General features: G+C 32.4%; 1 protein-coding gene across 2 annotated transcripts in view; it reads right to left on the reverse strand.

Moving 5' to 3' along the window:
- USO1 (USO1 vesicle transport factor) overlaps positions 1-13,443 on the reverse strand; it is a 78,992-nt gene that overhangs the window by 50,397 nt on the left and 15,152 nt on the right. For both annotated transcript variants that reach the window (XM_080670672.1, XM_080670671.1), the window contains exons 2-4: positions 10,292-10,378; positions 10,153-10,217; positions 5,652-5,728 (exon numbers count right to left, since the gene is read on the reverse strand). In XM_080670672.1, coding sequence (XP_080526798.1) covers positions 5,652-5,728; positions 10,153-10,217; positions 10,292-10,378 — 229 coding nt within the window. The remainder of the gene's footprint in view (positions 1-5,651; positions 5,729-10,152; positions 10,218-10,291; positions 10,379-13,443) is intronic.

Consider the following 13,443-nt stretch of genomic DNA (forward strand, 5'->3'; position numbering starts at 1 on the left):
AACAGAAATTCCAATAGAAGGGAAAGTCCAGAAATAGATCCATTAGCTCAAAAGGGATCATAGACCTAAGTGTAAAAGTAGAAATGGACTACAGATCTAACCATAAGAATTGAAACTGTAAAACTGTAAAAAAAAAAAAAAAAAAAAAAAAAAATCATAGGAGAAAATCTTAGTGATTTTAGGTTTGGCAAAGATTTCATAAATAGGAAACAAAAAGCCTAAGTTAGAAAAGAAAAAAATTTGATAAGATGGACTTAATCAAAAGTTAAAACCTGCTCTTCAAAATATAATATTAGGAAAATGAAAAGGCAAGTCACAGACAGGCAGACTATTTGTGAAATATATATCACAAAGGACTTGTATCTAGAATATATAAAGAATTCTTAAAACTGAAATATAAGAAGACAAACAATCTAGTAAAAAAAGCAAAAGATATGAATAAACACTTTGCCAAAAAGAAAGATATATAGATGGAAAATAAGCACATGAAAAGTTGTTTAATAGCATTATTAATTATGAAAATACAAATTAAAACAACCATGAGATACTATTTGATACCTATTAGAACAGCTAAAATTTAAAAAGACTGACCATTACACCAAGTATTGGAGAGAATGTGGAAGAACCGGAACTCATAGATTACCAGTGAGAATGTAAAAGGGTACAACTATGTTGAAAATGGTTTGGCATTTTCTTATACAGTCAAACATACACTTACTATTATCTCTTAGCCATTCTATTGCTAGGTATTTAGTCAAGAGAAATGAAAATATATGTCCATATAAAGACTTGTACATGAATATTTATAGCAGCTTTATTTGGAACTGCTAAAAACTGAAAACAATCCAAATGCTCACCAAAAGGGGAATGGATTAACAAATCACTATATTTGCACTTACTATATTTATGTAAATTTCTGATGCTTTAGAGGGTAATATAGTATGTTTTGTTTATTTAACATATTTAACTATGGACCCCTTTTAATACAAAGTATTGAGACATACCTACACTTAAAGGAATGTAGGTTTAACCAAGGAAAAAGTTTAATTCATGTTTGCATTGAGTACAAGCTAATGACAGGAAGAAGTAGAGTTAACATACTGATTTTGTAGCTTTAATGTATAAAATACTGTAGCTTAACAGTATATAATTAAGAGCTGTTTGGAAATGAACTAGTAAAATATGATCCTGTTCCAAGGATCTATGCTTCCTTCTGGCTTAATATTGTTAATTTTAAAAAGCTGTTAGTGAGATGAACTTTACTTCCTTTAAGTATAAGACAGCACTTCTGGCCCAGCTGGTGTAGCTCAGTGGTTGAGCATTGACCTATGAACCAGGAGGTCACGTTTCAATTCCTGCTCAGGGCACATGCCCAGGTTGTGGGCTCAATTCCCAGTAGGGGCATGCAGGAGGCAGCTGATCAATGATTCTCATCACTGATGTTTCTATCTCTCTCTCCCTCTCCCTTCCTCTCTGAAATCAATAAAAATATATTAAAAAAAAAGACATGTCGAGTCCCACAAAAACTAGCTAAGCAATTAAAGTAACATACAAAACCATTTTGGTGTAGCAGTAAATTAAGCTAAAATGAATACATTAATTATACCTAGAAGTTGCAAACCAAAATTAGACCTATGAAAAATTATACCTATTTTACATGTAACCCATGATATGAGACAAGTAAACCATCCTCTCTCATTAAATATACTTATTTTAAAACTCCTAGAGCTAAATCTATTTTTATATCCTATATTTTATAATGCTATACTTATTATAACCTGTAAAAGTAAATACTCTTTATTATAAGATAAATGAAAAAATAAAATAAGAATTAAATGGCCCTTTGTTACTATCGTGAAAAAGAAATCTAAGACAAGTATATACAATTAAAAACTGCTTTTTAAAAAGTCTTTATATACCCTTGAAAACATTTTAGGCCTATTTATATGATTGGTTTTTAACTAAATACATTTATCCTTCAAATGTATTTACAGTTATCTTTTCTCCAGAGGTATAAATAATGCTCAAAAACATTTGTGGACCTTCTCTTTGAAATTCCACTCCATATCAGCAGGACAAAACTATTTTATAAAAAGAGATATTTTAACAAAAGTAGTCCCAACTCAGAGTGAGGGACTATCAAGTATCTTCTTTTATACCATAGTCAATTAGTTAAACAAGCACACCTATATTTTTTAACGTTTATATGCATCCTCTATAAACTAGTTATGAAAATTACAGGCTTAATAAAGAATCTAGTTAGAAAAATGGCCACAATTTATTAAAACAGACATCTTTGGAATACAAGAAAAAAAAAGAAAAGAAAAGAATGTATCCAACTGTTATTCTACTTATTAGATGATACCTTGTAAGTTACATTGTCTCTGGGCTGCCAATTTTAGAAAACAGAAAAATAGCACCTACCTCAAGGCTGCTGTGAGAATCAAATAAGATATGGACATAAAAGCACTGTAAATTTTAATGTTCTAAACAAGTATGCTGAAACAATAATAGAAACAACAACTACTGATCTGTGCTACCCAACAGGGAAGAGCTTACTGTCACAATGCTCCTGTATTTTCTGCTTTCAAACAAGGGATTCAGATGACACAAAAGGTAAAGCTATATACCTTAATAAGTTAGTTTTTTGTTATCTTTTTGTTAGGTCTGGGCAACTTTCTTTTGTACCATTTTAAACCTCCTTTAGATAAGGATATTCCCTTCCTTATTTTAAAATGTTTAAGGTCTAAGAAAAAATGGTAAAACAATACAAAATAAAACTTAGTAACTTTAATTATGAATTAAAGAAATACCAATGTTAAAAGTAAATGGAACTTGAAACAGATCACCAGAAATACAGACAGACAATATTGGTGAGTTCTATAAATTAATATAAAAAATGTCAGTAACCAGATATTATGATACATGCATTACTTTAAAGGGACAATATCAACATTTAAGTATTTTCTGAACTGGAATACTTTCCAATTCTTATTGAATAAGGATAAAATTTATGTGTATACATCTGTATGTATACATATCAAATATTATTTTTAAATAAATTGCCTCAAATTTTTCCAGGAAGTACACAAAAAATAATTCAAATAGATTGTACTACCAGAGAAATAGCTTTAATTTTGTTAAAAAAATGCGCTAGATTGTTTTCTGTGTTCTAGCCAATAAACAGATTTAGCAGTCATAAAAATAAAAAATAACAATATAAGATGATCAGATATTGCTCTTTAATTAAGGAATTCTTATATAGTGAAACAAATCTCAAATTACCAGCCAGAATTAAACATCATTTGACAGTGTCCTTTTATATTACCAGAAATTATGCCTAAAAGCATCATGCATATGTAAATGCAATCTTTTACCTTCAACATCATCTGAAAAGGTAGACAAAAATAAATAAATAAATAAATATACATACATAAAAAGTGGGTGATAAAATAGTTTATGTTGTAGAATTCACAATACAATAAATAAGAGTTTAAAAATGTCAAGTAAGCAATATAATTTCTAAACAGAAGAGACTCATATTCATTTTACTCAAATAGCAAAAGAGATATAGCATATGCTATTCAGGATGATGAGACAGATTTTTCAATAAATTAAAGGGTTATAAAATATCTCCAAGATAAAGAACTCTAAAAATAAAGTTCATTATGTCAACTTCATGTATTGATTTTTTTATTTTAAGAGAGAGGAAGGTAGGGATGGAGGGAGGTGGGAGGGAGGGAAGGGGGGAGGGAGGGAGGGAAGGGGGTAGGGAGGGAGACATGAATCCATCTTTCCACCCATCCATGCATTCACTGGTTGATTCTTGCATGTGCCCTGACTGGAGATCAATCCCCACAACTCTGGCATATGGGGACAAAACTCTAACGAACTGTGCAACCTGGCCAGGGCCGGTAAGAATGACCTTTTGGTAAAAGTTTAAGTTCCCATTTTAATCTTTTTTAGAAAAAGTGATTCTAGTACAGAATCGTTTATCTTTTTTTAGCCAAAGGATAATTTTTGGATGTTGAATTAAAAATAAGGAGCTCAAATATATAAAGTGAAGCAATAAAATTGGGACTCTGAACATGATTATATTATAAATTTACAATAAAGGAAAACCACCTAACTGAAATTTATTGCTGCTATATAATATTTTTTTAAAACGAAAAAATCATCCATTATAACAGCAAAAAAAAAAGTGTCTTTTAACATATTATAACAAGTGTGTTGTAACTAATTTTCTTAGAGAAATAACTAGGCAAAATAGGCATCTTCTTCAAAATATGTTCTTGTGTATACTGTATTTCAATACTGTCATGTGATTGACAGCTTTTTTTACCATGGGTACCCAAATTATATTTACTAAAGATTTTTCACCCCTGAAAAAGTAATAAAGTTAGTTATAAGCTAATTATTACAGAGAAATAAAAATATAAGAAAAAGGATTTTTAAGTCTAAAATTTTTATTATTCAGTAAACCCAGTTTAAAATGTTCCCATTACTGATATTCTGTGATGTTAACATCTACGTATATTTCTGCTCTACTTTTATTTAAAAAAACAACATTATAAACCCAATATCATCTATATTCCTTTATAACTTGTTTACTCAAGATTTTTTAAAGATCCTATTATTTCAATGTAAATTAGACTTATAAAATGCATGCATGCATATGTCCACCTTTCTGACTGTCTAGAATAATGAAAAACCATTATGTTCTACTGCTACAGCCAATCTGATAAGAATGCACTCTTCAATAGCACTGTGAAATGTTAATCAATGCATGTTTTTATAATATGCAAACAGAATGTATTCAGACTTCTAGTAAAGTGTTCCACATACTGACAATAAAATAAATTAATTAATGACAGACTACCTTAATTAAGCAAGTAATTTGAAACAAAAAAGAAAGGATGTACAAAAGAAATGTGTGGATTTCAAACTTATTCATATTATGTCACACCAAACAGATTCAATGTAAAAAAGACTTTTTCTTCTTCTTCTTTTTTCTTTTTTTTTAATCCTTACCCGAGAAGATTTTTTTCCATTGATTTTTAGAGAGAGTAGAAGAGAGAGGGAAAGACAGAGAGGAACATCAATGTGAAAGAAACACAATGATTGGTTGCCTCCTGCACGAGCCCTGACCCGGGCCCAGGCCAGGGAGGAGTCTGCAACCAAGGTATGTGCCCTTGATTGGAATCGGATCCGGGACCCTTCAGCCCACAGGCTGATGCTCTTAAAAAAGACTTTCTTAATTTAACAAGTTATTGCTCTTTATAAATTATCATGAGTCCTATGTTAAAAGTTTAAGTATTTATTAGGAAAAACTCATACTGCTCACCAAATAACATAAATAAAATAGCTTGATTTTTAACTAATAGCCAAAAATGATTATTTAATCCAGAGATTACTAATATTCATATTGCTTAACTAAAACCAAATACAAACAGAGGAATAAATATTTTTTAAAAGAGAAGAATCATTTTCCATCTCCAAATTACATATAAGGCAATCATTTTAAAGACACTTTTATGGAACTAAGCATATGTCTTTCCTTTATTCATAAAAATGAAAAAGAGAAAAACACACATAAAATTGGTACAATCTAGTTAACTTTATGTACAAAATACACAGTAAAAGAAACTTACCTACTTCTTCTTCTTCATCATTAGATATTATATTAAATAGTGTATCCAAAGCATAACCTATTATTTCAGAATCCGAACTGGAAAAAAGAAATAATTACATTTATACACTGCTAGTTAGAGTATGAACTGTTATGACCATTTTTAGACAGTTATTTAACAAGATTATATAAAATATTAAAAGCAGCAAGAGAAAAGCAACTTGTTACCTACAAAGGAGGTCCCATAAGGCTGTCAGCTGATTTCTCATCAGAAACTCTACAGGTCAGAAGTAAATGGCATGAAGTATTCAAGGTAATGAAAAACAAGAATCTGAAGCCAAGACTATTCTATCCAGCAGGGCTATCTCATTCAAAATAGATGGTAAAATAAAGAGCTGCCCAAACACAAAAAGGCTAAAGGAGTTTATCACCACTAAATCAGCACTGCAAGAAATGTTAAAGGGACTACTGTAATAATAAGAAGAAATAGAAAAACATAGGCATAAAAATTAAAATGGCAATAAATAAATACTTATCAATAATAACCTTAATTATAAATGGTTTAAATGCTCCAATCAAAAGACTTAGGGTAGCTAGTGAATAAGAAAACATGACCCGTATATATGCTGACTACGAGAGATCCACCTCAGAACTAAAGACTCACACAGGATGAGAGTGAATAGATGGAAAAACAATTTTCATGCAAATGTTAACGAAAAAAAAAAAAGCTGGGGTAGCAATGCTCATACCTGACAAAATAGACTTCAAAATGAAGGCCATAACAAAAGACAATAAAGGGCACTAATAATACTAAAAGGATCAATGCAACAAGAGTATCCTATCTAATAAAAGAGTAATATGCAAATTGACTATCACTCCAACACACAAGATGGCTACCCCCATGTGGTCAAAGATGGTTGCCCCCATGTGGACACAAGATGGCCGCCACAAGATGGCCAGCAGGGGAGGGCAGTTGGGAGGGACCAGGCCTGCAAGGGAGGGAAATTGGGGGCGATCAGGCCTGCAGGGGAGAGCAGTTAGGGGCAAAGAGGCTGGCAGGGGAGCAGTTAGGCATCAATCAGACTGGCAGGGGAGTGGTTAAGGGGTGATCAGGCTGGCAGGCAGAAGCAGTTAGGGGCAATCAGGAAGGCAGTCAGGCGAGTAGTTGGGAGCCAGCAGTCCTGGATTGTGAGAGGGATGTCCGACTGCCCATTTAGGCCCGATCCTACCGTGCACTAATTTCGTGCACTGGGCCTCTAGTATAACCATAAGTAACATATATGCATTCAATATAGTAGCACCTAAATACAGTAGGTCCTCAGGTTACGTCAGAGATCCATTCCTACAGCGCAACGTAACGCGATTTTCTCTGTAAGTTGGAAACCCACCTACTTAAGCACCTACATAACTCACATGGAGTACATACACAGCAGTAATGAAGTGAAACAGTAAAAAAAATATTAAAAGAAAGATAACAATTCCTGACGTTTACTTGTGGTAAATAAATAATAAAAAACATAAAGCACATATGTACATACGTCGAAATGACAGAACTTTTTTTCTTTTTTTATAAATAAATGAGAGATGGCAACGTAATCATGACATAAGTCGAGTCGGACATAACCTGAGGACTGCTTGTATATAAAAAAACTTCTTTAAGGACTTCAAGGGAGAGATCGACAGCAATACAGTCACAGTACAGGACTTTTAACACCCCAGATCTTCCAGACAAAAAAATCAACAGTGACTGTAAATGACACACTGGATCAAATGGATTTAACTGACATATACAGAACATTTCACTCCAAAGTTGCAAAATATACATTCTTCTCAAGTGTACATGGGTCATTCTCAAAGCTAGACCACATGTTAGGACACAAAACAAGTCTCTTCAAGTTCAAGAAGATTGAAATATCATGCATCTTCTCAGATCACAATGGCAGGAAATGAGAAATCAACTACAGTAAAAATACTCAAAAACATTCAAACACATGGAGGCTAGTATGTTATTAAACAATGAATGAGTTACCAATGAGATCAAGAAAGAAATCAGAAACTTCCTTGAAACAAATAAAAATGAACACATAACAATCCAAAAATCTATGGGACACAGAGAAAGCAGTCCTGAGAAGAAAGTTCATAGCATTATAGGCCTACCTCAAAAAACAAGAATATTTTAAAACTAACTATCTAACCTTACAACTTAAAGAATTAGAATGAGAACAAGAAAAGCCCAGAGTAAGTAGAAGGAAGGAAACAATAAAGATCAGAGAGAAAATAAATGACACAAGATAAAAAAAACAAAAATAAAAGATCAATGAAACCAAGAGCAGATTCTTTGAAAAGATAAACAAGATTTAGCCAGACTCATCAAAAACAGAGAGAGGACCCAAATAATAAAATAAGACACAAAAGAGGTAAAGTAACCACTGACACCACAGAAATACAAAGGATTGTAAGAAAATACTATGAACAACTATATGCCAACAAGCTGGACAACGTGGATGAAATGGACACATTTCTAGAAAAATACCATCTTCCAAAGTTGAATCAGAAGGAATCAGAAAACCTGAATAGGCTGGTAACAACTGAAGCAACTGAAGCAGCAATCAAAAAACTCCCAGCAAAACAAAGCCCTGGTCCAGATAGCTTCACAGGGGAGTTTTACCAAACATTCAAAGAACTAACAAACTATTCCAAAATATTCCAAGAGGAAGGTACACTTCCAAGCTCTTTTTACGAGGTCAGCATTATACTAATTCCAAAACCAGATAAAAAGACTACAAAGAAAGAGAATTACAGGCTAATATCCCTGATGAACATAGATGCTAAAATCCTCAACAAAATATTAGCAAATCGGATCCAGCAATATATTAAAAAGATCATACACCATGACCAAGTGGGATTTATTACAGGGATGCAAGGCTGGTACAATATCCGTAAATCAATAAACGTGATACATCACATAAGTAAATTGAAAAACAAGAATCACATGATCATATCAATAGACACAAAAGAAGTATTAAATGAAATCCAGCACCCATTTATTATAAGAACTGTCAGAAAAGTGGAAACCAAGGGATCATATCTTAACATAATAAAGGCCATATATGACAAATCTACAGTGAACACCATACTCAATGGGCAAAAACTAAAACCATTTCACCTAAGAACAGGAACAAGACAGAGCTACGCTTTTACCACTCTTACTCAACATAAAGTTGGAAGTGCTAGCCATAGCAATCAGACAAGAAGAAGAAATAAAAGGCATGCAAATTGAAGAGGAGGAAGTAAAACTCTCATTATTTGCAGATGACATGACATTGTACATAGAAAACCCTGAAGACTCCACCAAAAAACTAGATTTAGTAAGTGAATTCAGCAATGTAGCAGGATACAAAATTAACAATCAGAAATCAATGAACTCTCAGAAAGGGAAACTAAAAAATAATCCCATTTACTAATGCAACAAAAAATTTGAGAAACTTAGGAATAAACCTAACCAAGGAGGTAAAAGACCTGTACTCAGAAAATTACAGGACACTGAAAAAAGAGAGGAAGATATAAACAAGTGGAAGAATATTGTATTCACGGATTGGAAGATTAACATAATTAAAATGTCCATACTACCCAAAGCAATCTATAGATTCAATGCAATCCCTATTAAAATACCAACAACATATTTCACAGATCTAGAATACTCCAAAAATTTATATGGAACCAAAAAAGACCCCAAATAGCTGTAGCAATCTTGAGAAAGAAGAAAAAAGATGGAGGGATCATGAAACCAGATACCAATTATACTACAAAGCCACTGTAATCAAAACAGCCTGGTACTGGCCAAGAACAGGCATATAGATCAATGGAACAGAACAGAGAACCCAGAAATTGACCCAAGCCATTATGCTCAATTAATATTTGACAAAGGAGGCAAGGGCATACAATGGAGTCAAGAGAGTCTCTTCAATAAATGGTGTTGGGAAAACTGGACATATACATGCAAAAAAAAATGAAACTAGACCACCAACTTACACCATACACAAGAATGAACTCAAAATGGATAAAAGACTTAAGTGTAAGTGGTGAAACCATAAAAATCCTAGAGGAAACCATAGGCAGCAAAATCTCAGACATCTCTCGTAGCAATATGTTTGCTGATACATCTCCTAGAGCAAGGGAAACAAATGAGAAAATAAACAAATAGGACTACATCAAACTGAAAAGCTTTTGCACAGCAAAAGAAACCATCAACAAAATGAAATGTATGCATAACCCATGGACACAGACAGTAGTGTAGTGAAGGCCTGGGGTGGTGGGGAACAAGAGCAGGGTGATAAGAGGGGCCAATAGGGAAAGAAAAAGGGAACATCTGTATTACTTTCAACAATAAAGGTAAATTTTAAAAAATTATAATAAGAAAAACAAAAGAACTGTAATAGTTTTAATAGGTTTATCCTTCATTCCTTCAAGAGAGATTGTAAAACAAATTAATTAAAATTTCAAGAAGACTTAAAGAGGCTTACCGATCTGTTTGTAAAACATGGATAAGATGTTCCATGGCTTGAATACCCACTTCCAAGCGATATTTCTGCACAAAATAAAAATGTTAAAGAAACTAATATCCAATTTAATAAACTTGATAACTAACGAAGTGTTACAGACCTTAGATAATGATTTGAGAGCACGCACGGCATTTCTTCGATCATCTAGTAAAGTAGATGAAGCTACTCGGTCACAAAGCTTTTGAATCTGTTGTAGAAAAATGAAACAGCATTAAAAGAAGAGAAAGCACAAAAAAGAAACATGAAGTTTTCCCCAAATTTATACCACCTAATTCTGAAAAAACTAAAAATTTAAAAATAAATCAACAAATGGGATGTAATCAAATTAAGTAACTATTTAAGTAATATTATAATATCATTAAATAACTAGGTAATAATTTAATCTCATTACAGAGATCAAACAGAGACACTTGAAAAATAAAAGTGATGGAAGAGACATCAAATAAAATAAGTCACATAAATGAGAAATTAAAAGAAATCATTAGTAGAACCAGAGTTTTCTAAACATGCCTATTATGACTGTTTGAACCAAGAAGGGAGCATAATCCATAAGGTTTATGGTAGAAGATGGGAAAAATTTTAAACAATAATTATTATTATCATAATTTCACCATATATTTAAACAAGAAAGTCAGAACTGGATATAAAATTTTTAAAGTTTTGAGTGTACCTTATAATCTACAAAGATGAAACATTTCTATTATAAAAACTTTTAATAAATTTACAAGAATTAAAATTCAAACTGAATTTTTAAAAAAACATTGAGCATTATTTACAATAGGAAAAAACTGGAAATAACTGTCCAAAAAGAGAAGAAAAACTAAACGAATTGTGGTAAATTCTTTGGTATATACTTTGCAGCTACTCAAAAGAATTAACTGTATTAACATGAAAATACTATTACTTAACTAGAGGCCCAATGCACGAAATTTGTGCAAGAGTAGGCTTTCCTTCCCCCAGCTGCTGGCACCAGCTTCCCTCTTACACCCGGGACCCAGGCTTTCCTCCCAGCCCTGGCTTCGTCCAGAAGGTCGTCTGGTCTAATTAGCATATTATGCTTTCATTATTATAAATAGTGTGTGTGGGGGGGAGCAAGTTGTAAAACTATATGTTTTTTGAGCCTATTAAAGCAAAGGTACCAAACTGTGTATGTAAACTTTCATTAAAAAAAAGAATTTGGAAACTTAAAACTATATTTTCTAGAAGAAAAATCTTTGTGAACTTTAATTAGGCAAGATTTCTCAGGTATATATTAAGAGCACAATCCATAAAAGAAAAACATAATAAATTGGAGTTTATCACTGCTGTTCTTCAAAAAATACTGTTAAGGGAATTAAAAGATAAGCCACAAATTGGATGAAAATATTTGGAAAACATCTGATAAAGGATAATTTTAAAACTACTATAATTCAGGTACTTTATAGAGCTAACAATCAGTTATTATTTTATTATAAATTATTCATTCTTTAATGACAGTTCTTACAAAGATTCTATAAATAATATTTTGGCATATCACTCAAACTTTTGCACCCTATGTATCTGAGTAAATAGTGTTTAAATACATAGTGTTTTCCAAATTATATTCTATAGGCTTCTAGTGTCCCAGAAGATATGAATAGATTTTCTATGATCACAAAACTTGTGGAAACAAGGTTACACAAAATTAAATAGGTTTCTGCACTGCAGGATTTCTAAGTCTTTACTATGCTGACTTGCATTTTTCATCCTACAGAAACAGTATTACCAAAGCAAGCTTTACTTTTTTATTTTATTCATTCTAACTGCTCAGATTGAGGAATTATTCCTACCGTAAACTGTATTCACTTTCATATTTATTATATTGACTTTCCAAAATGGAAAGACCATAACTTACTCTTTATTAAATAACTGATACCTTTCCTACTATAATTTTTTTTACCATTAAAAAAAACTACATAATTATCTTTTGAAAACATGAACCTCATTACCCAATTTAAAAAAAAAGTCTTAGGCCAAAAATAGTTTTCCTAATAAGCATGATTGTAATTTCCTCTACTTGGGTCTTCTACATCTTTAAATTTTTTTCTAGGTAGTTTATATTATGACTGGGAAATCTTTTGTAGGCATTTTCTGCTTTTTTTTAAATCCTAGACTTCAAGCACAGACTGGCTCTAGATCTAGGAACTCCACCTGGGATTTCCATCTCCATTTGCAGTAGTTTGTCCTAGTGCAATGCAGGACTTGAACTCCAGCCTCAATCCCATCTTTGGTGGATGTATAGAGACTTATGTCAAAATGTGAATTTCCATGTCTGGAAGCTTCTCAATCATTATTTACTGAATGTGAAAGCTATTTGATGGTGGTGGAGATACTTAGCTTTAGGAATACTGGAGGGAGATAATCATAACCCTAAGACTTTAGCCTTTTTTTATTTTTATTTTCAGTCATTTATTTTGTGTTCTAACATGCTAACATTTCAGCATTGTTGGTTGTTGTTTTTTAAAGCTTTGAGATATACAGAAAGATAATCTTATTTATTATGATGATAAAATAGCAATGAGGTTATTTTTATCTAACAGATTCACAAAATTAAAATAGTAGCCCATACCAAATTATTCCATATTTGTGAAATAAAAATCAAAAACTAATCTATGCTATTAGAAATCAGTACAGTGATTACTCATGGGGGTGGGCAGGGACTGAATGAAGCACAAAGGGCACTTCAGAGATGCTAGCAATGTTCTTCTGTTCCCTGATCTGGGTGATGGTTATCTAGGTATGCTCAGATTAAGATTTACATATATCACATGTGTACTTTTCTATATACTTCTATAAAATGTTTAAAATACAACTATGCAGGGTAGACAAAATATAAATTAGTGAACTTGCTGCCCTACCCAATTTGGCTCAATGGTTGCAGCGTCAGCCTGTGGACTGAAGGGTCCCAGGTTCGATACTGGTCAAGGGCACATACCTCGGTTGCAGCCTTAATACCTGGCCCTGGTTGGGCTTGTATGGGAGGCAAACAACCCATGTGTCTCTCTCACATTGATGTTTCTCTCTCTCTGTCTTTCCTCCTCCCTTCCACTATGTCTAAAAGTCAATGGAAAAAATATCCTCCAGTGAGGATTAACAACAACAAAGTGAACTTGCTTATATTTTCTCAGAAGGAAAGTAACCAAAAAAGTGGCAATTTGGCAAAAACTATTAAACTTAAAATGTTTATACCCTTTCAGCCAGGCATTCCTACTTCTAGGAATTTATCCTTTAAAA

Source organism: Plecotus auritus, assembly GCF_963455305.1.
Source record: "Plecotus auritus genome assembly, chromosome: 1".
Lineage (NCBI taxonomy): Eukaryota > Metazoa > Chordata > Mammalia > Chiroptera > Vespertilionidae > Plecotus > Plecotus auritus.